The sequence below is a fragment of the Adiantum capillus-veneris genome, chromosome 17 (genome assembly GCF_014529385.1).
Source record: "Adiantum capillus-veneris isolate H3 chromosome 17, ASM1452938v2, whole genome shotgun sequence".
NCBI classification, from domain to species: domain Eukaryota; kingdom Viridiplantae; phylum Streptophyta; class Polypodiopsida; order Polypodiales; family Pteridaceae; genus Adiantum; species Adiantum capillus-veneris.
Window position 1 is genome coordinate 19,682,549 of NC_140947.1, and position 23,377 is coordinate 19,705,925.

At 43.0% G+C, this 23,377-nt stretch overlaps 1 protein-coding gene across 1 annotated transcript in view; it reads left to right on the forward strand.

Moving 5' to 3' along the window:
* Positions 1-19,279, forward strand: part of LOC147436887 (Photosystem II reaction center PsbP family protein) — a 55,693-nt gene extending 36,414 nt beyond the window's left edge. The window contains exons 5-9 of the mRNA XM_086486276.1: positions 18,205-18,287; positions 18,365-18,440; positions 18,517-18,635; positions 18,862-18,906; positions 18,989-19,279. Coding sequence (XP_086342402.1) covers positions 18,205-18,287; positions 18,365-18,440; positions 18,517-18,635; positions 18,862-18,906; positions 18,989-19,015 — 350 coding nt within the window. The 3' untranslated portion in view covers positions 19,016-19,279. The remainder of the gene's footprint in view (positions 1-18,204; positions 18,288-18,364; positions 18,441-18,516; positions 18,636-18,861; positions 18,907-18,988) is intronic.
* Positions 19,280-23,377: the final 4,098 nt, after the last annotated feature.

Here is a 23,377-nt window from a genome sequence, read left to right on the forward strand (position 1 = left end):
GGTTCACACGCAGGCAATACATGTGTCGACGAGGTGTTGAATACACCAGGGTTGACAATGAGCATGTATGTGTCGTACATGTGTCGACGAGGTGTTGAATACACCAGGGTTGACTGTGAGCATGTATGACATAGATGCAAACGAGGACGTTTGAGATTTCAAGAGGGGGATATGTCACCAGCGTGTGACTACTATCTATCGTTTTTGTTGATTTCTTTCTTATTATTTATTCATTTTCACTTTTTGGAAACACCCCTCTGGAAATCTTACTGCCGTGCATTGCATAGCTAGTGTGGAACTGTTCAGAGGGAGTCCAGGCCTAAGGACAAGAGAGCACTAAGGTTGGACAAGGACTATGGTTAGCCAAAGTGGAATCCTTTGCTATAGAGGCTACATTTCAGTTCTGGGTGTGGCTGCAGTGTACAAAGGGGGTCAGATGACCTAGAGAGATATAATGGCAGCATCTCCTAAAATTTAGGCAACTGCTATTTTGGACCTGAAAATGTGTTCGCGCCATTACCTCCGGAATGACAAGGGGAACATTTTATTACTTTGCCGTGAAGTCAACTGGGCAACCGGTCGGGAGATTTTTAGGCGGCAACCCTGAAACGAGAAATGGCCTGTAAATGTGCCAAGTGGCATTTCTGTGCACTTTCCTTATGCATGAAGAAGTGGCGCTGATTTTAGAGAGGATCATTTTCAGTCTTTGTTCACAGGTTGAGAGCTACGGAGTGCTTCCTTTCCCTCTTATGTACAGTGCGGTGCCAGGAGTGATGCCCTGCACGCTACGCACTGCTCTCTCTCTCCCCTATGGCAGTATGTTATGCCCCTCTAGTGGGCTTTTCAATTGACCAATGTACAGTTGTGTGGGTTCATGCGCGATTGCTGAGGCAAGAGCCTCTTGCATAGGTACTGGATTAGCTAGCGGCTAATCCCCTGCAGGTACAGGTGATTCGGAGAGGTTTCACGTGCGAAATCTCGTCCGATTCAAAGGGCAAGTAGCTCTACAGGTGCGAGAGCTCGAGGACTTGCTACGGATGCGACCGGCACGCAAAACGGAGCCCGAAACAGTGAATTACAGACTGCTGTGTATTTTTGCAGGTTTAGGGTTTTGGCCCTAAACGGACCCTAATACCCCCAGGAGGTTCGGGGACGCGAGGGGACCGCTGTACAGGTGATCTGGCACATTTTCGGGGCAGAAAACAGAGAATTCAGCGTGCTGCAGATTCTTGCCAGGTTTTGCAAAGTGTCCGTATGCGTCGGGAAAGTCATCATATGCGTGGGAATACTGACTGTGAAGGGTCCTAGTACAGTTATGCTACCGAAATCGGGCCAGAACAGTTGAAATTCAGCCAAGATTGTGCGGGACAGCCTGTAGGGAACCACAGCTTTTATTCCGTCTTTTAAAGAATAAAGAAATACCGAAAGGGGCGCCTGTTTAGGGGCCAATCTGGTGTCGGTCTTCTCATACAGGTGCAATCTAGCAACCCGTATCCCTTTCCCCTTTGTTGTGTCTTGAAAGTATAGGTAAAGTGGGTGGCAAATTAAATGGGTGAAAGCAAATAAGGTTTAAGTCTAAGGTCTACCGCCCTTTTTGGATTTAACAGGCCGGTTTCAGATGGCATCGTGGTTGCAGGCACATGGGCTCAACATCGACAGATTGCCTCCCTTCCAGTACATATTGGATGCACCCTCTCTGACTCTTACACAGTCCGAGATCGCCAGGCTCATCCGCCAAGACATGGATACAGCCAGCGCAGGAGCCGGGCACAAAGATGGCTTCCTACAGAGAGCATCTTCTCCAACTGATAGAGGACGGCTTTATGACGAGACTCAAATACATGGACACCCACTTGTCTCATGGGATTCGATGTGCTATTGGCCAGATACGCACATCTTCACACCAACTTCAGGTAGAGACTAGGAGATACGGGTCAAGACTGGGAGATATAGCGGAGTACCAGCAGAGGCCAGGACATGCCCCCTGTGTGACATGGAGTCTGAGACAGAGTTGCACTACATTTACCACTGCCCAGTCTACTATGAGATATGAGGCCGCTTCCACTGCTTGTTTAGAGAGGGCTTTGGACCACTGTCTAGAGTCATGGGATACGAGGACCAGAGATGCCTGGGTTTGTTTCTGCTCAAGCTACGCAGACACAGAGAGAGCCTAATGAGAGGAGAGACTACCCAGTCTCAGAGACGGGGATCACAGACTTCTTTAGAGTAGACATTGGCCAACCGGAGGAGCTACTACCACAGCAGAGCCCACATCCCCTTATACCAGAGGCATGTTGATCGACCAAGCTAGGGGTCCCAGACTGCGGAGGACTACAGAGCATTGAAGGAATCTATATCAGAGGATTCAGATCACTTTGGCCAACATGCACGACGCCCGATAAGAACTCACTATGCTCTACACATTACACTAGAGCGAGTTCTCCATATCGTCGTGCTCTTCTTCTCGCACTCTCTCTTGCGTCGCACTTCCGCTCGTACTCCTTCAATTGGTATCAGAGCTCAGATCGAGGCTCGGGGCAGCATTTGCAAGTAGCCAGAGTCACCTGCTTAGATTGGAGTGAGATTCGACAGGCGAAGACACGGCCCTAAATCGTGTGGGTAAGCCCGAAGGGCTTTGTGTTCTCAGAATTTCATTCTGAGGTCATCTTGGCCACCGTTCGGCTTCGACAAAGTTCTGCGCAGGCCATTTTCAACTATGTGGTCTCAACGGGTGCAGATCTGACTCGCAAATTTGGGGTTTCGGCCTACGACTGCAGATGCTGAGGATATCGGCACTCCCAGAGTGTTGATTTGTGGCTGTCTACACATCGAAGAACGGCTTACAGTTCTTGGAGGCGTGTCACATACGACACGGGCGCACCTACACCCAAACTGTAGGCGACATCCACCCATTCATCAGGTAGCTTGTGTTTGCTGCTTGATATTCCAGATTTCATCTTGACATTGCAGGTACTTCCACATGGGATGTATTGTCAGAGATGATGTATGTCTGTTGAGGGTTTGTTGGCTGTGAGTCACGCAGCAAACAACTGCCGCAACGGTTACCGCATATAGTGGGAAATTTGTGGATGTATGACTTTGTGGGAAGTCTATGTACTGTCAGATTTACTGCAGCCTTTGTTGAGGGTCGAGTGAGGTTTTATTGAGCTGGGGGATTCTCGAATGTTGAGATCCTTTCGGTGATACAGGTCTTGGAGCGATCCCTCGAGCACCTTTAGATAGGCAGCTAGGATGTATTGACTGTGAGTTAGACAGTTGGGATTGCATCTTTGCTTTACTGCCGTTGAGGCATTGTCGCAGTCTATGCTTACAGGACAGTGACAAGACAGTGAGAGACAGTACAGGTGCAAGACAGGTTTACCCACAGCTTACAGTGTTAGAGAGACAATGTTTTTTTTTTTGGAGCTATTTTTTGGTCTGTTTTTTAGTACACCAGAGCCATTTTACAAAGGAGACTTTGTCAAAATTTATGCAGAATCTGAAGCTTTCTTGGTTCATTTGACAGGTTGATATTGGTTCAGAGGTCAGTTTACAGGGGAAACTCTGCCGAATTTTTCCCAGGAAAGTAAACTATTGTGAAGCGTAGCTATGGTTGGATCACAGGACACTGCTCTTTACAATATCAAGAAGCTGGATGGAACCAATTTCCCATTGTGGAAGAAGCAGATTTGGCACGTGTGGGTACAAAAGAAGCAGATAAAACCTATAAAGCTCAAGGGGATAAAACCAGAAGATATGGACGAAGATGAATGGAGCGAAATGGATGAATTGACACTTTCTACCATTATGCTGACTTTGGCAGAAAGCGTTTACTTCAATGTAGCAGACGAGATGTCGGCTTATCAAGCATGGTTAAAGTTGAGTGATCTTTATGAGAAGCAGAGTGCAACTTCACAGGTATACTGGCTTAAGAAGCTTGTTGACTTGAAGACGAAAGAAGGGACACTTATGTCCAATCATCTGAATGAATTCAACACAATCTAGAGTCAATTGTCAGCTCAAGGTGTCAAGTTTGATGAACCTGTTAGAGCTATGTTCCTGTTGATCACATTGCCGGAAAGTTGGGACACTTTTCGCACAATTCTGCACCTCCAGATGGTTTGAACATAGCAGGTGTAGAAGGAAGTCTGCTTATTGAAGAAACTAATAGAAAGACAATGGACAAAGGCAAAGAAACAGCCTTAGTTGTCAGGGAAAGGACCAAAGAAAAGTACAAAGGTGGAAAGAGGAATCAGTCTCGTAGCAAGTCCCGCAGTGCTAAAGGCAAGAGTGACATAGAATGCTACCATTGTGGCAAGAAGGGTCACATGAAAAGAGACTGCAGAGAATGGAAAGCAGAAAAAGGCAAAGAGAAAGCTGAAGACCATGGTGAGAAGAACAAGTCCTCAGTGAAGATTCAAGAAATAAATGTGACAAACACTGTTGCAGAGGATGACAGTCTAGTGTCAGGAGACATCTACTTCTTGAAGAATACAATGGACTTAGCTCTTCTTACAGCATCTGATGGAAATGCACTGAGTGACTGGATTATAGACTCAGAGGCATCGCTTCATGTGTCTCCAAACAAGGAGTGGTTTACCTCTTATGTGACCACTAAAGATCATGTTCGGCTAGGCAATGGGCAGACATGTGAGATCTTAGGTGTTGGAGATGTTCAATTGAAGTTTCAGAATGGCTCTTCTTTCACGCTGAAGAATGTGAGACATGTTCCCGCAATTACAAAGAGCTTGATCAGCACAGGTTTACTTGATGATGCTGGCTACGTCACCACTTTTGGACAGAACATGTGGAAGATATCCAAGGGTTCTATGACAGTAGCACATGGAGTAAAGTCTGGAGGACTTTACATGATTTATGTATCAAATGTCTCTAAAAATGTAATCAATGTAACCGAGCAGCCGAACATTTCTTTGTGGCATAGCCGGTTAGGACATATGTCCAAGAAGGGAATGGAAATCTTGTCTCGTTCTGGTTATTTGTCTGGCTTTTCATTTAATGATTTTGAATTCTGTGAACATTGTCTGTATGGTAAGCAAACACAGCAGCCACATAAGCATAGAAGCAGTAGAAGAGATACACAGTTGGCACTTGTTCATAGTGATTTGTGTGGACCTATGCCTAACCTATCTCTAGGGGGAGCTTCTTACTTTATGACATTTATAGATGATTACTCGAGGAAAGTATGGGTTTACTTTCTCAAGCACAAGGATGAAGCGTTTAGTGTTTTCAAAACGTTTGTGACACTTGTGGAGAATCAGAGTGGCAAGAAGCTTAAATGCTTACGCACTGACAATGGTGGAGAGTATGTTTCAAAGGCCTTTCAGGACTTCTGTGAGTCAAAAGGTATAAAACGTGAACTTACTGCTCCTTACAATCCTCCTCAAAATGGTGTTACTGAGAGGATGAATAGGACCATATAAGAGAAGGTCAGAAGTATGTTGTCTAATGCACAGCTGCCAAATGGGTTTTGGGCTGAAGCTGTATCAACAGCTGTTCATTTTGTAAATAGATCTCCTAGCAAGGTTTTGCAGAAGGATTCAGTGCCAGAGATGGTATGGTCATGCAAAATGCCCTCATACAAGCATCTCAGAGTCTTTGGCTGTGAGGCATATACTCACGTTCCAAAGGAATTTAGGAACAAACTTGAGCCAAAGAGTAGAAAGTGCATCTTTCTAGGCTATGGTAATTCTGGTGAGATGGGGTACAGACTTTGGGATCCCGAATCCAGAAAGGTTGTCCGCAGCAATGATGTTCACTTTAATGAATCCAAATATCATTCTAAACCAGAGAGGGTTGAGGAGATTAGAAGAGTTGTCTTCCAAGAAGATGGACCTGCACGTGCAAGACAAAATGTCAGGGCTCAAGAGGAGCAAGGACAGGATAGATTGGAACCACAAGTTGTGGCTGAGCCTGAGCCACCTATTGTGCGTAGATCTGGACGTATCATGCGACCTCCTGATAGGTTTGTTCCATCTATGAACTATGTCATGTTGACTGATTGCAATGAGCCTTCTTGTTACAAGGAAGCAGTGCAAATGAAGGACTACGGGAATTGGCAATTGGCCATGCAGTCAGAGATGACAGCTCTGCATAAAAACCAGACATGGAAGCTAGTTAAATTACCACAGGGCAAAAGGGCTCTACCTTGTAAATGGGTTTACAGGTATAAGATCACCGCTCATGATAGTCAGCCAAAGTACAAAGCAAGGCTTGTTGCCAAGGGCTTTAAGCAAGAACAAGGCATTGACTTTGATGAAGTCTTCTCTCCGGGGTCAAGATGACTACATTGAGATGCTTTCTTGCATTGGTTGCCGTATTAGATTTGGTGTTGCACCAAATGGATGTCAAGACAGCGTTCTTGCATGGTGATTTAGATGTGGAAATTTACATGCAGCAGCCAGAAGGGTTTGTTGAGAAAGGCAAGGAAGATTTGGTATGCCAGTTGTTAAAGAGTCTTTATGGCTTAAAACAATCACCGAGGGCATGGTACCATAAGTTCCACAAGTTTATGCTTTCTCAAGGCTACAAACGTAGTGAGTTCAATCACTGTCTATATACAAAGAAGGCTAAGGATGGCAGTTGGCTGATCCTTATTTTGTATGTGGATGACATGTTGATTGCTGGCAAGCACTTGGAAGAAATTTCAGCTTTGAAGTCAAAGATGGCAAAATCGTTTGACATGAAAGACATGGGTGAGGCAAGTCATATACTTGGTATGCGCATTGAGAGAGACAGATCAAAGAAGTTGATTTGGTTATCTCAAACAGAGTATATTGACAAGGTTTTGCAACGTTTCAATATGGAGAAGGGAAAGGCATTGAGTGTTCCATTGCCACCATATGTGAAACTTAGCAAACAAGATTGTCTATATACAAAGAAGGCTAAGGATGGCAGTTGGTTGATCCTTATTTTGTATGTGGATGACATGTTGATTGCTGGCAAGCACTTGGAAGAAATTTCAGCTTTGAAGTCAAAGATGGCAAAATCGTTTGACATGAAAGACATGGGTGAGGCAAGTCATATACTTGGTATGCGCATTGAGAGAGACAGATCAAAGAAGTTGATTTGGTTATCTCAAACAGAGTATATTGACAAGGTTTTGCAACGTTTCAATATGGAGAAGGGAAAGGCATTGAGTGTTCCATTGCTACCATATGTGAAACTTAGCAAACAAGATTGTCCTGTGTCTGAGGAAGAACAGGCTGAAATGGATAAGATTCCAAATGCGTCTGCAGTGGGTAGTTTAATGTATGCAATGATTGCTACTCGCCCAGACATTGCATTTGCAGTGGGAGTAGTAAGTCGATACATGTCAAACCCAGGCAAGAAACATTGGGAAGCAGTGAAAGGAATATTGAGATACTTGAAAGCTACAAAGAGTATGCGTATATGCTATGGGAGTCAGGAGCTAATTGTAAAGGGTTTTACAGACTCAGATTATGCAGGTGACTTAGACAACTGAAGGTCTACGTCAGGGTATGTCTTTACATTGGCTGGTGGAGCAGTATCATGGCGTTCTAGATTACAAGATTGTGTTACTCAGTCTATTACAGAGGCTGAATATGTTGCAGCATCAGAGGTATGCAAAGAATCAATTTGGCTTAATCGACTAGTAATAGATTTGGGAATCAAAGAAGAGATGCCTTTGTTATATTGTGATAGTCAAAGTGCTATATAATTGGCTCGCAATCCAGTTTATCACTCAAAGACAAAGCATGTGGATGTGAAGTATCATTTCATCAGGGAAATGCTCGAGGATAAGCAACTTCAGCTTGTCAAAGTTCACACCACAGAAAATCCTGCTGATCTACTTACAAAAGGACTTCCCTCAGAGAGCTTTGCGCATTTTCGCAAGCAGTTAGGTGTAGGGTAGTACATCACTTCTCTACATCTCTTGTATATTAGCTTGTATAGTAGCTTCTCTCACACTTAAAGTACCACATTGGACTTTAAGTGGGAGGTTGTTGGGGTATAAAGCCCAATGTGGTCGCCCAGGTATGTGGGCGGTCCGCCAGGTATGTACACATATTCTTTTGTAAAAACCTAATAAGAACTCACTATGCTCTACACATTACAGTAGAGCGAGTTCACCATATCGTCGTGCTCTTCTTCTCGCACTCTCTTGCGTCGCACTTCCGCTCGTACTCCTTCAACTTTCTGGTCTCATAGGTCACTTTGGCCTTTTGAAGATGTTAATGTGACATTTCATTTCATCTCTCTCTCTCTCTCTCTCTCTCTCTCTCTCTCTCTCTCTCTCTCTCTCTCTCTCTCTCGTCATGCGGTACGAGGATCACAGATGCCTGGGTTTGTTTTTGCTCGAGCTGCACAGACACAGAGAGAGCTTGATGAGAGGAGAGGCTAGCCAGTCTCAGAGACAGACCACAGACTTCTTTAGAGCTGCCACTAGACACCCGAAGGAGTTACTACCACAGCAGAGCTCTTCGCTTTACACTAGAGGCATACTGATCGACCGAGCGACTAAGCTGGGGAGATCCATACGCCCACGACTGCGGAGGACTACACAACATCGACGGAGGCTGCATCAGAGGATCGGGTCACTTTGGCTCGACATGCACGACGCCCGGTCAGACTACTGACCATGGAGGAGATTGATGAGATCCGCCAGTGACCGATGCTGGATCTCCTGTGATCTAGCTATCCCAACTAGCTGTTTAGCTGCTTAGTCCACACCTAGCAGTTTAGGATTCCATAGTATTTTATTTTGTCATTTTGTCATTCTATCATTTTGTCTTCTTGTTACTCTGACTTTGAATCAGATCCACCACATTGTAACTTTCTGGTCTCATAGTCACTTTGGCCTTTTGAAGACGTTACTATAACATTTCATTTCATTTCATTTCTCTCTCTCTCTCTCTCTCTCTCTCTCTCTCTCTCTCTCTCTCTCTCTCTCTCTCTCTCTCTCTCTCTTTGTGCAGGCTTCGGATGAGTTTTGCACAAAGAGAGGACTCACAATGAACCTCGGGAAGACCAAGGTCTTGACTTTTCATACACCTAGACAAATCAAGAGCAGAGCCCTACTCACACTAGCCGGAGGAAAAATGAAGGTGGTAAGACTCATATGCATACCTTGGGATTACTTTAATAGCCACCACTGCCACTTTTCCATAGCGAGTGCAGTTAAAGACAAACTCGCTAGAGTGTATGTTGTACTAGCGATGCTAGAGCGTTGTTGCCACGGGCATACTCTCGGGAGCCCCACAGGAAGGGGTGGCTTTTTGACGCCCCAGTTGCCCTTGCCATGATGTATGCAGCAATTGTTTGGGTATGTGGACTTATAGCTTCATGGTGAATAGTTTGAGAGGCTATAGGTCATGATGATCCCCGCTTTATCTGCAACAAACCGTCCATCCCAAACGACATATTAGAGCAGACCTGGCCACACTGCCCATGTTTCTCTTTTAGATAGTATGCTTTATTGAGAGAATGAGGGAAGTACCACAGGACAGTCCCCAAGGCATCTAGGCTACTGGCAGAGGCAGGAGAGAGTAGATCATGGTATGCACAGATGACACAGTGGTTCAGCACACATGGTTTGGATATAGAGTGGATCCCACCAATTCTGGATGACCTAGACTCACCATCACATGCTTGCTACATAGTGAGAGGAATTGGATTCTCTGGCAGGACCTTTGACACTCGTACATTTGAGAGACATGGATTGTGCCCAGACAACCCCTTCCATTGAGGATACAGTATGATGAGAGCACTTCATGAATATTCTAGAGGATGGCTTCATCAAGAGTCTAGGATATTTGGGATAAATATATGCCACATCGTGCTAGAGTGGCGATTGGGCAGCCCAGAGTCTCATCTCATAGACTAGAGTTTGGGCAGGGAGCACGTATTGATAGAGATTTTGGAACATGCGAGATGCAAGGTATGTGGAGCTGAGGTGGAGGATGAGGAGCACTATGCATATGCAGATGTCCAACATATGAGAGCATACAGGGCCGCTATATAGCGCTTTTTGAATGACAGCCCATGCTTAGAGTGCTAATGGAATCGAGGGACCAGAGAGAGCTAGGTTGCCTCTTACTAGACATTAAGACACATTGAGAGTCTCTCCTACAGTCATCCACACCCACGAAGGGAGAGCGATAGTCAGGGCTCATGGACTTCTCTCAGAAAGCTCCCGCAATTCCAGCCAGAGATATTTAGAGAGAGGCCTAAAGCAAGTAGAGATTGTCCGAGCCAGTAGACGTCCCAGAGCACGAGGATATTAAGCCCAGAGGGTACATCATATGGCCATCCGAGAGACTCGACAACCACGAGCAGATTAGATAGAGCGAGATGGATCGGGCTTGCTCATACCTTCTTCTATGTTACGAGGACTCTTCCCTCCCTAGCCACCTGCGCATGCCATACTACACCCTCATTTTGGTACCATATGGAGCTAGCTAGTGTTTCGCATATCACTGGTTGTACTCCCCTACCCATTGCCACAAACTGGTGACATGTCAACCACTAAAGACGAAGGGGGTTATGACTCCCTGATCCTAACCCCGGCCAATTTGCAGATCCCGGCCGGGGGCTTAAACCCTAAGAGAAGAAGTAGAAGAAGTTCTTACCAGCTTACTGAAGCCAGTCGAGGGGCCTAGAGGACAAAAGGGGCTAGGATTAAAAATCTTAGCCCAACCAACTTGCAGATTAGTGGTCAACGGGCCTAAAACCCTTAGAAAGATCCCTAGCAGATAAATTGCGTAGACTTGATGACATGGCTGGATTGTACATACTGGCCCGCCTTTTGTGGGAGGGGCTGATGACGTTGCAGCGCTGTATGTACAGCTTCTTGGACGCAAGAGTTTAGTCCAGTTGATTTTGGGTGCAATGCTTTTCACTAGAGATACTTTTGGTACGCCAAGGGCCTTTAAATAAGTTGTGCGCGCTCTCTCTTTGGCATTCTACCACATGGAGAAGTAGAGCAGAGTTCCCAGAGTTGTACCTGTTGAAGCAAATTATGATGGATCATCAGAGTATTCTTTGGCACTCTCGCTTTGTCCATGTCCCCGTTGTGAGTTTGCAACATCTTGTTTCCAATGATAAGGTTATTGGCTTGCTCAAGCTTTGCACAGGCCTCTATCTTGAGAACTGACAATGGAGGTGAATTTATACCCTTTGATTCATTTCTCTTCTAAAGCATTTAAAGAAAAATCTCTCCCACCTTCAGCCCTCATAGAATGGTGTTGTGGAGAGGAAGGACATGACAAAGAAGGGGATGGCATGCACTCTCTTGCATCATGCCTCTCTCCCTTCCTCATTTTGGGGCAAAGCTGGGGCTACAACAATCTATCTTCTTCACAATCTCCTACAAAAGCAATGGATGGCATCACTCTAGAGGTGGTATTTACAACTCATAAAACTAATGTCTCTCATCATCATGTTTTTTTGGGTGTGCTGCTCATGTTTATGTGCCTTGGAAGAAGGGAGCTTCACTATGGATTGTAGACCTAAAGAAATTATCTTTTGTGGTTATGCCTTTCGCTACAAAGGATTTCGATTTTGGGATCCTACCATGAAGGATATTGTTCTTTCTTGTAATGTTTGGATTGATGAGACCCGATTTGGGCTTGTTTTTCTTGGAGCTCCTTCATCTCATCCTGGTGTTGTTTGAGTTTCAAATATTGAGATTGTTCAGCCTCTTTTAGCACCTCCATCCACTGTCACAACCACCACCCCTCCTCCTGTTCTCATTGGTTAGTGATTTACCCTCTGCATCCTTCCCTATTATCCATTATCCCGCTACTTCGGCTATTCTTTGGCCCTTCGTGTTAGGTGATAGTGGTAGTGCTTTTGCGCTAGTATCCTCTACGACACATGCAAAGCCTAAGGTTCCTCCTAGGTGGGGTTGCACTCTTCTTCGAAATTTTGGGCTCTCAGATTATTACCTACTCGTCGTGTGACTTGTACTTTACAGTTGGTGAATCATGCTTTGGTGTCACAGGTTGTTGAGCCAGAGTCTGTAGAGGAGGCGATGTCGCTCTCATTGGAGAGAGGCCATGATAGCTAAGATATTTTCTATTAATTCTACAAGAAGGTAATTGGTGTGAAGTGGATTTTCAAGGTGAAGTTTCATTCTGATGGCTATCTAAACAAGTACAAGGCTCGTCTTGGACTCTTGTTGCTAAAGGGTTTGCTTAAAAGGAAGGTATCAACTTTGATGTTTTAAACCTTTGTGAACACGGGCCTTGTTAAGTGGTTGTGCTACATCAAGAATCTGACAAAAAAGAGTTATCTTATTTCTACACAAAAGAGTGTGTAGCCTGAACTGCCAGAACCATATTACCCTTTGTAGGTTTTTATCATCGTAGTGCATAGTCTTTTGTGCTCACATATCAAACGATGATGCATCTAGAGGCTACATGGGAGCCATGTGATGATTAATGTTTACGGAGCTGCCTCAAGGTTATTCTTGCTCTCATAAAGGGCTCAACCTTGGACTAAAAGCTCACATAAAAAGATAAAGCAAGTGTGAAAAGGTGTGGGAAAATGAAGCTCAGCAAAAAGTTGTGCAAAAATCACCCTTGTGATAGGCTTAATCAATGGTTCATCATGCCCTTTACTGAACCTAAGATAAGAAACTTTCCAGTGGCAGAAAGGGGAACAGGAAACAGTGAACTGTTTTTTGAATTTGATGTTTTTGTTTTAGTTTCACTCAACCAGGGAAGGCATGTGAAAAATGAAACCTTACACTGAACATAACGCAGACCTTGTGAATGTAGCATGACTGCATGTGGTGGGACGTCTTTTTACCCCCTATGGTAGTATGCATAATGGAGCTGATGGCTATATTGTCTCGTGAAAAGCTCCATGCCCTAGTTTCAACAACCAGGGCAGACATGTGAAAATGAAACCTTACACTGATCCAAACGGAGACCTTGTGAATGTAGCATGGCTGCATATGGTGGGACCTTTTTTTACCCCCTATTATGTTAGTGCGATTGCAGTATGCATAATGGAGCTGATGACTCTATTGTCTTGTGGATAGTTTCATGAGTACATAGCCTGCACTTATTACTTGAATTTGGCCCTTTCCTGAATTCAATCAGGTTCATGGATGAGTGAGCACTGCAAACCCTACAAATCACTCTCCTTCCTTGATGGGGTTCTGGTGCTGAGAGAGAGAGAGAGAGAGAGAGAGAGAGAGAGAGAGATTTTATTATCGTCCTCGGAGGTCAAATATGACCTATGGGACCAAAGTTACATGTGATGTAGTATGTGTATGGCTGATGAGTGACTCTCGATGCTCCAAAATTGTAGTGATGAGAGTCGCAATGGAGAACCCACACTTTGGCTGGGAGAGGAAAGTGTGTAGGTCTAAGTTATGGCTGAAAATGTGAGAGAAGCAAGTTCGGATGCGATCAAAAGCTGAGCACTCTAGTAGTGTGTGGTACTCAGACTCTCGAACTTGCAGTGAGCATAATGTGCACAATCGATTTGACTCTTCTCCATTGCCCCAACGCCCTATCTCGCATCGAAGGAAATGGGAGCTAAGCCGAATTGCTGCGATAGTGCGTATCGCGGACAAGGGAATAGGCTCAAGCATGTAAGTGTGAGTACGGTTTCTTCTCTCAGCGAAGAACATGGTTTTGTAATTGGGGGCAATATAGGTGGTGTAATGTATGAAGCGTGACCCACCGGATTTCTCCCAAGCCGTAATACATTGGCGTTGTAGAAAAGCTTCATTCACTTGAGAGTCAATTGAAGCATCATGTAGCAAGTGTAATGCATCCCATCTCCCAAACCACTTCTTTATGTCTTGCATCCATCCCGTGCTCAAGATCTTGCTTTTATGCGTCTTTTGAACTGTTTTGCTTGCTTCCCATGCAATTGTAGGAAGTCGATGTGAGGGGTTTTGACGCATCTTTATCATGTACTCCACAACCCTTTCCATGCCCATAACCTCAATTGGAAGAGATCCCGACTCAAGAAGTAGGAGCATATATGGTGTTTGTGTCTTAACTTGGAGAAAGTTTGTAAGAAAACGCTTTTGGACATTCTCAAACTCTTTCCAAGTAGACTTTGAGATGCTCCCGCCCCACACTTCAACTCCATAAAGAAGAACCGGTGTCACCAATGCATCAAAAAGATACTTCTTGAGAACCCAACACTTGATGTTTCCCGCATTACACATGTTCTCAAATGCATAATATGCTCTCTTTCCCGCTTCCAAACGACTCATAGCACATTCATGCCACTTGTGATTGGATGGAACCTCAAGGCCAAGGTACTTAAAGCTCTCAACAACTTCAAGTGTCTTGTTGTTGTACACAATGCATGGCTTCTCCTTATAGTTGGTTTTCACAAGCATAACCTTTGTTTTGGATTCATTTACAATCAGCCCACTATGCAAGCAAAAGTTCTCAAGGACAACCATAAGCTTTTGTGCATCTTCTAAAGTGTGTGCTAGAAGCACTACATCATCTGCATACAACAAAAGCATGATTACCGCATTGCAAATAGTGACCTCTTCAATGCCTTCTTCTTGCATAAAGTCAAGTACCATTTGTTCCAATTGATCTATGCATAGACCAAAGAGAGTTGGTGACAATGGACATCCTTGTTTAACCCCAATAGTGCTTACAAAAATTTCTGAAATTTCTCTTCCCATGCGCAATTGATAAATCACCTTCTCATAGATTCGAGAAACCGCAAGCATAAACTCACTTGGCACTTGGAGTTCTTCCATCCTTCTCCACAAATTGTTACGTGGAATCATATCAAAGGCTTTCTTAAAGTCCACAAAACAACAATACAATCGCTTGCCTTTCAACCGACTTTACTCCATGAGAACACAAAGAGTGACAAGATGATCAATGGTGCTATGGCATCGACGAAAACCCGCTTGTCCCTTTGCACGCTTGTCATTCTCTTCAGCCCAATCACTCAATTTCATCTCCATTATGCACCCAAACAACTTTGCCATAAGAGACCCAATCATTATAGTCCGATAGTTGCTTACATTCTTTACATCTCCTCCTTTATGCAAAGGCTTAACCCAATTAGTACTCCGATCATAAGGCATACCATGTTGAAGTGCAAGGTTGAACATATCACACATCCACTCATGGGTAGAATCTCCCGTCCATTTGATCATCTCCGGCTTGATACCTTGAAGATCTCCCGCTTTGCGAGTGGCCAACTTTTCAAGCCCACCGCATACATCCTCAATAGTAAAAAAAGACGGCATACATGTGAGTGAACCATAAAATGGCATTTTTTCAGTATTTGCTTGCTCATATAATTGCCTACAATGTGTGTACATATCCACTAGACTCAAGTTACCAAAATTCTCAACCCGCTTGCCTCTCAAGTTTCTCCAAAATCTTCCACATGCATGTGCCTTTTCTTGGACTTGAAATTCTTGTTGCTTTACTTCCCATCTTCTTCTCTTCTTTTAAATCAATGCCTTGTATGTATGCAAATGACTTTGATAGTTGTCTTTGTCCATAGTTGCATCAAGCTTTATCAAGGACTTTCGAGCATCTTGACATTCTTTATCAAACCACCTTTTGCGTGATCTATCTTTGTTGATACCATGGAGATGCTTTATGGCAAAGCATTCTTCCGCACAAGAACAAATAGCTTTCTTGAAAGCTTCCCATTTAGTTTCCAATGGTGCATCACATTGAAGCTTTGTCATCCATAATTTTTGCTCAACCATTTCAATGTACATTGGTGCTCGTTTGAAATCCATACATAGTGATAACTTCTCTTTCCTTTGGCTAAGATTATCTTGCTTAGTTGCTTCTCCACATGAAAGGTCAATACATAAGGTGCGATGGTCGGATTCCGGGGTCCATTGACCAAACATAAAACTCTTTATGCGATACATGATGGCTTCAGAGAGTAGCATATAGTCAATCACACTATCCCCATTATGTCTCCTACATGTAAATCCATTGGTTCCACTCCACAAAGATACACCATTGGCAATGAGCATACCCGTGCTATTACACATGTGTAAAAGTAACTTTCCATAGTGATCTGGCTCTTTCTCATCCATTGAAGTACAATCATACAAGTGAACTTCCTCCAACTCCCTTGAAATGTATGGCATATCAAATTGTTGAGTATCATGTTGCAATGTTTTTGTGCGAGCATTCATATCCCCAAATACAATAACATCACCTTCACCTTTGAAATAAGCAATGTCCTCTTCCAAATCAGAAAATGATTGATCTCTATCCATGCAAGCATAAAAGGGAGAATCATGATGAGGAATGTAGCAACCGGCTACAAAAATGGGTGCTCTTTTTGGTGTCATAATTTTCAGCCATACATAACGTTTGTACTTGTCATCTTTCACAATTGATACAAAATCTTCCAATCCTTTCTTAACCATACATGCTAACCCTCCTTGTCCTCTTCGTTGCTTGAGATTCTTTAACCACATCAATGAATGTACATTGTAATCCTCCAAGCCGTTAATCCTTTGTGTATCATGCTCCCAAGTTTCAACAAGAAGTACAACATCGGCTTTGCTTGTTAGTTCATCAATGCCAACCCCCGCATTCCATGGGTATCCATTACAATTCCAAAAGCATATTTTCAATTGTAACTCGGTCTCATAGATCACGCATCCCTATTTGCTTGAGAGACTTGCCTCCTCCTTGGGAACATTTTCTTCATGAGAGATCTCCTTGTTTTTATTATTCTTTTCCTCATATGCCTTGCGACGCATATTTTGTTGCTTAATAGTGCGATCTTCACATACAAAACATTTTGTATCCCTCAAATAGATCCAACTATTATCAAGGATAATCTTTCGCTTGGTCTCATCCGGCATGGTGCATACAATTGGCCGTTCTCCCGAGCGAGGAGCTCCTTGCTTCCCCACTCTATGTGCTTCATAGACCATAACTCCGGACATACCAAAGTGGGTTTTGAAGAAATCTTCAATAACAATGGCAAGAGAAGGAGGTGTCTCTAACTTCTCTTCGGGAATTCCACGAATAACAATGTTCTTGGAACGTCGCTCCCGTTCCTTCAACTCCTCCACATCCACATTCTCAACATTCTTTGTTTGAACCATAGCTTGCATGAGTGAGGAATTAGAAACCACATTGCTACCACATACATCAGCCCAAGACTTGTTTGTGCATACATTTTTCATGTCGCATACATCCCGGCTCATAGTGTCAAATTTCTCCTCTTTCAATGCATGGTCATTCTCTTCTTTGCTCATCCGCTCCTTCAAAGCATTCAAGTCCACAAGAGAGCGTTTACATTCCTTGACTTCCTCTTCAAGTTGCATCAAACGTGTTGTTTGCATCTCAAGTGTCCTCTTGAGATTCTCATTCTCAACCGCAAGTACCTTTAGTGTGCCATTCTCCATTGCAAGTGCTCGTAAGTCTTCGCCTTGTTTGTTTACGGTCTCTTGCAATGATACCAAGTACGCCATGATCATGGTTTCCGATGTCGTTGGTTGGGTGGTTGTGTTGCTATCTCCACACTTAGGAGATTTTGGATAATTTTCCACAATGGTTGTGGACCTTGTTGAAGAAGAAGAACCCTTGCGAGTGCCGGAAGACATTGTATGTAAAATAGGAGATGAGAATCAATTTTGTTGAACCTGTTCACTTCGGAAATGCTGCTACAGAAACGCCTTCCATAACTCTGAAAATTTCTGTCTTTACATCAATGCGTAGAGGACTTCGTGCTCTTCGATTGAGGCTATAGATCACCCAAATCGGAGTTCGGATGAAGAAGTTATGATCAAAAGAGTGGACTGCTGTCTACTAGGTCAAAAAACGGCTGCATTTTTTGAGAGAGAGAGAGAGAGAGAGAGAGAGAGAGAGAGAGAGAGAGAGAGAGAGGAATGGATATGTTACACCAGCAAGTTTTATAAACTGTGGAGTGGCTGAACCTGCCTAGTTTACCATGCTATTCTTAAATTTCCTACACCTTTGAGGTTAGCAGTTTCTGTTTTTTATAACCCCGTTTGGTGGACTCTTCAGGAGTTTCATGCTTTGCATTATGTCTGAATTCTGTTTCTCACTCTTCCTATATGAATAGTACAAGGTTTTTTTCATGAGACCCCAGTTGACATAATTTGCTCAACGAGAAGCTTACAGTTGTCTGGAGTGCATGCAAGCTTTCAGCAGGGGATGCTGTGTAGTATCTGGGGGTGTGCTGACTGATTGTGCTTTTCTACTGTGGCAGTCAATGTCTTGATAACAGCTGTGGGCCCAGATTACACAAGTTTAGGATCTTTTGGGACCCTCGATGCTTTTGCAGAAACAGTGGTATTTTAATACCACTTTCTTGTTTGGATTTGAAGTTTATATAGCTACAGGCTCCGCATTCTGGCTTTTGCTTGCAGGTAAATAGTATAGACAGAAGCTGGAAGAGGCCACCAGGCCAAGCCGCAAAGCTTGTGGACTCTAAATCAAACAAGGGTAAGATTGATTTTACAGGCTTTTAGTAATGTCAACTACATTCATCTCAGCCAGTAATCGAAGCAACTGTTTCCAGGGTTATACTATATAGAATACACAGTTCAGAAGCCTGGTGAAAAGAAAAGACATTTGCTTTCTGTTGTCGGAATGCGTTTCAATGGATGGTACAATCGCTTGTATACGGTAACAGGACAGGTGCATAATTTTTGACTGTTTGTTTCACAGATGGCTTGGCTTTCTTCACGTAGTCTAGGAAATTTTGATCAACAAACATGTCAAGTTTATTTTAGAATTGCCAAAAAATTGTTTTTATGGTTGTTGAGGGCTGACCGATTTTGATTGGTCAAGCTGGCAATATACTGAACACAATGGTTAAGCTCTAGCAATGCATTAATCTTAATAGTGTATTTGAATCTTGCAGTTCTGGGAAGATGATAAGGCCAAGTATGGTCCCTTGTTAGATAAGGTGATGGTTAATTTTTCTCAATGTTGAACGGCGCATCCCTTATGTCATATGTGAGATCACTTCTGTTGTTATCTGAATGCAGGTGGTTGAATCATTCAAATTCGCTTAGTTATCAGAGGATATTAGTGAGTTGCTGGAATACCTTATTTCCCCTTCGATCTGATGTATTATCAACCAACCTTACAAGATGCATTGAGTGGCCACACAGATGCAGGTGTTGCATCAAATTGCACATTTTGAATAATATCTGTATAAGTTAAGACATGAGCTGTTATATATTGTACAATAAAAGAGCTAAGTCTGAGAACCCAAAACCCAACCTTGTCGCAACAGTTTTTTGAAAGGCTTATCAAGAGTGTCTTCAGTGTGTGAATGTTAATATGTAAAGACACTCCTTAGAAGTTCAAATTTCACTGAGTTTAAGAATGACTGTGTACGAGAGTGAATTCAGGTGGAGACAAAATTGCAAACACCCGAGAGGTGGGAAGAGAAGGCATAGTGGAGTGTTGCATAGAGATTTCACTCATATTAATCATTTGTGGGTGTTAAGGAACTCACAGTTGAGCCGCTGGGAAAAGTGAAAGAGAAAAGAGACCTTCATATAGTTGGTGTAAAGGAGCATCTTTAATTGTCGACAGAAATGAGCTTGGGCGTTGTTTCATGCAAGATTTGAAGTGCAGTGTGAGAGGCATACCACTAACACATCTTTGAATCTGGGAGTTATTTTGATTGTGAAGGGATCTCAATTTGTCAGGATTTTTTTAGTATTTTACTGTGGTGAACCTACTAATCAGGAGCTTTCTTGAGCCATTTTGGAATTCTTGGTGGAGAAGTTGTCTTCATGTTGATGCAGAAACACCATTTAAGAGCTACCTATCTCAGGAGTTACATTTTCAAGTGCATGGGCTCCGCCTTGGTGAGATTTATGGCCAATGACCGATGGAAAATGGTGACTCATCATCCCTAGACCTTACTCACATGACCGTGTAAAGCTGTTGTTGGCTCGTATAATGTTGCCAAGCTACCTATCTCATGAGTTACATTTGCGAATGCATGGGCTCCTCCTTCGTGAGTTAATGGCCATTGGCAGGGGGAAAATGGTGACCCATCAAGGTTGGGGGAGGGGGGGACTGCAAATCTCAGCCCTCCATCTACTGTCAATTCTGAGCAGGATTCCAGCGTGCAGTCGATGGATGGCCACCACTTCAGCACCCGGAATTTATACAGATTGCAAGCCAATCATGCCACTCCAGGTCAGCGCACAGAATGTAGACATGTCAGTGTCTAGAATGTTAGCCTGCAAGCCAATGATAATCATCTAGTTCAGCGCACGGAATTCTTCAAGGCCTCCCACGTCAACATCAGCCCTGCTGTGCGACACCATTCTGCAGCCATTGCCTATATAAGGGGCCCTCATGTACTCATTGCTATGATGAATTGAAGCTTAACTGTGTTCTATTTCATCCATGAATGGCTCATTTTGTTATTCCTCCTTCTAACAGGGGTCGCACAAATTACAGGGAATGGTCCCCTGACCATTCCCTACCCCATCAGCCCAAAGTTCCCTAGACCTTACATGATTGTGTAAATAGACCCTTTTGAGAAAAGGGCTAATAGCCCAGTAGCCTTGTACTCTTTTGACCTTTCCCACCCCTTTTCCATCCGGAAATGAGCAGCTGGTGTGCTCGTCTAAGAGAATGATTCACACTCTGCAGATGGACGTGCTGCGCTTTGTAGTGCAGGACTCGGTTGTTGTCGCTTGCTGATTGGACGGAAATGGAGAGTTCCACCCATGGGCAGGCTGAGCAGCCCGTAACATTTTTGTAAAGGGTTGGCCATGACTAAGCATGCCACTCGGATGACAGAGCGGAAAACCACAGTGTGAATGGGTGCATAAAGAACGGACCCTTGGTCCACATGGACGGAAAATTGGCTAGACGCATGCAGTTTGATCCGTACCTTAGTATCCAGGAATTCCGAAATATGATGAGCTGAACTCTTCTCATCAGGGTTCCAAAGGCTAAAAAGCAGTTGCAATCTCCTCTATGTGGGCTTGAGTGCACCATGGCTTTGTAACTAGGATGCCCCTCTGGGTATCTTGTCTGTAGAAAATGGAGAAGGCTGATCCACCTTTGTTGGAGGCTGTCCTTGGAACACCATTTTCCAGGCCTCTAAAACTATGATACATTTCTGTACTTATAAGTAAAAGTATACCATAGCGATCTTATTGGTGGCTGGTATGCGAATATAGGAATAATGAGCAACACAACCATTCTGAAGCTCTCCTCATTTCACAATCAACACATTCAAAGAGAATGGCTTTAGTCTTGCACAGTTTCTGTCTAATATATCTCAATTGTTTATCACAAATTCCTTTTTGATCCACATGTGTAGACACAAGGAACACTTGCCATCACCATGTTGACTGTTTCATGCATTCATACTCAAAAAAAAAAAACACAAGGGCACCATCTACATATTGGCCATCTTTTATTAGATATCAGCCAAGCCATGAGATTGGATTGATCTCAAAGAACAAATCATGCATCTAAGTGCGATATCAGTTTGCTTTGTTTAAACACAAATGGGAGTGGCCAAGCTTGAAGGCATTGACAAGTGTCAAGCTTGAACGCATTTGACTTCTCAAGGGTTCACGGCCAACATCCTTGATGGTAGCAGAAAATCAATCTAGAGAAAAGATCGGAAAAGAATTGCAGGTAAGTTTTTAGTTACGATAAAGACTGGACATACCACATGTAAGAAGAATGGTCATGAGCCCAATGCCTTACAATGCGATGAGGAGCTGGTCCTCAACTTTTGAGGCTTCCTACTTGTAAGTCTCGATGGCCTAAACATCTGTGTATGTATATAGCATGGGAATACCAGGACTGATGGCTTAAGATTGTATTTTTGGAGATGTGGACCATTACATGTTTACTTTTGTGTATCAGGTTCTAGGCTCCCCTATGGAGTAGTGAGATTTGTGGCATTTGAGATCCTATGAAGAAGTGAGATTTGTGGATTACAAAGGGTTTAGGAGTCCCTTGGACTTCAATTCTTGCAAAAATATTAAGAAGATGCCTTCCTTGATACTGAAACAACTTTGCTACAATGATCATGAGCTTTAAAATGAGACTTAACCAATTAGGAATGTATGTTTTTGTGTAGCTTGGCTATCACATTCACGTTTCATATGATCTTGATATATTCACTCCAACACTTCTCTTGTGATTTTTGGATTTCATCATTTAACACTAGTCTTGTAATTGGACACTGTCTTGAGACACTAAAGTGTCTTGCTTTTCTACCAAGTTTTGGCAATTTATTTGGCAAGCTAGAAAGAAGTTTTTCACACCTTGCTTCTACCATAAGTTTATTATGAGGGAAAGAAAACAATGAATTTTTCTCCATGTCAAAATACAAACACTATAAGGTGAATTATGGTTAAGTTCTAAGTTGTAAATTTTAGTAAAATTTCAAGTTCTACCAAAAAAATCATAAAATTCTTTTTATCTTTTTGTAAATACGGCCTTTTTTATGTTTTTGTAAAGCGAAGTGTTAGTACTTAGTGTTACAAAAGAATGAAAGTGTTACTTAGTGTTTCATACTTGAGCACATGTTGAATAAGAGGTCTTCTCATCGAATTGGGACTATTATAATGCAATTTAACCATGCCTATCTGTGATTCGGATTTTGATTGGAACGCTTGGAAATGGCCCGGAAGCACTCTTATGGAAACCCCATCCTAAAGACATTTACCTTACAATGATGCATAAGAAGAAGTGGTTTAGCCTCCTTAATAAGATATGGAAAAAACATTTGGGTTGATTAATATAATTCACTCACAATTGTGAGTTTTGCTATTTTAAAAAAAAAAACAACTACAAATGGACTTAATATGTTGAAAACCAAGGCGGCACGTATTTTTTTGACTCCCTAACTCAATCATTTCTCGTTGCTTGAACTCTACCTTCAATTTTTTCATTGTGCAAAAACTCTCGAAAATCTTGAGTCCATAATAATAACATTGAAAGCTAGGTTTTAGGTGTCCCAATTGTGTATGCACCAAGTTCGTTATTTTTTTGAGGTTTTGAATGCGAACTAAATATCAAAGTTCACTGGTGCATAGTTGGTGTGCCTTTGATGTTTAGTTCACTTCCATGGCCATTACAACCCACATATGTAGAAAACAAGGAATCTGGAAGACAAGGCATGTGATCATCTACCCATGTGCTTGCAGAGAATTCGTGCGAGGTTTTAAAGTCTGGATATGGTAGCCCACGCATACACAAAGGGCCAAAAATACCTACTCTAGCAGGGCTAGTTTTTGTGTCTCTAGGTATCTATGGCCCCTAACAATCATACTTGCATGTCATTTTTTCAGCTTTAACTGTCTTGTGGTTGGGCTAGCAGCTATACACAATACAATAAACAATTCAGTCACTGGAAACTTAAAAGAGAAACTCCAGAC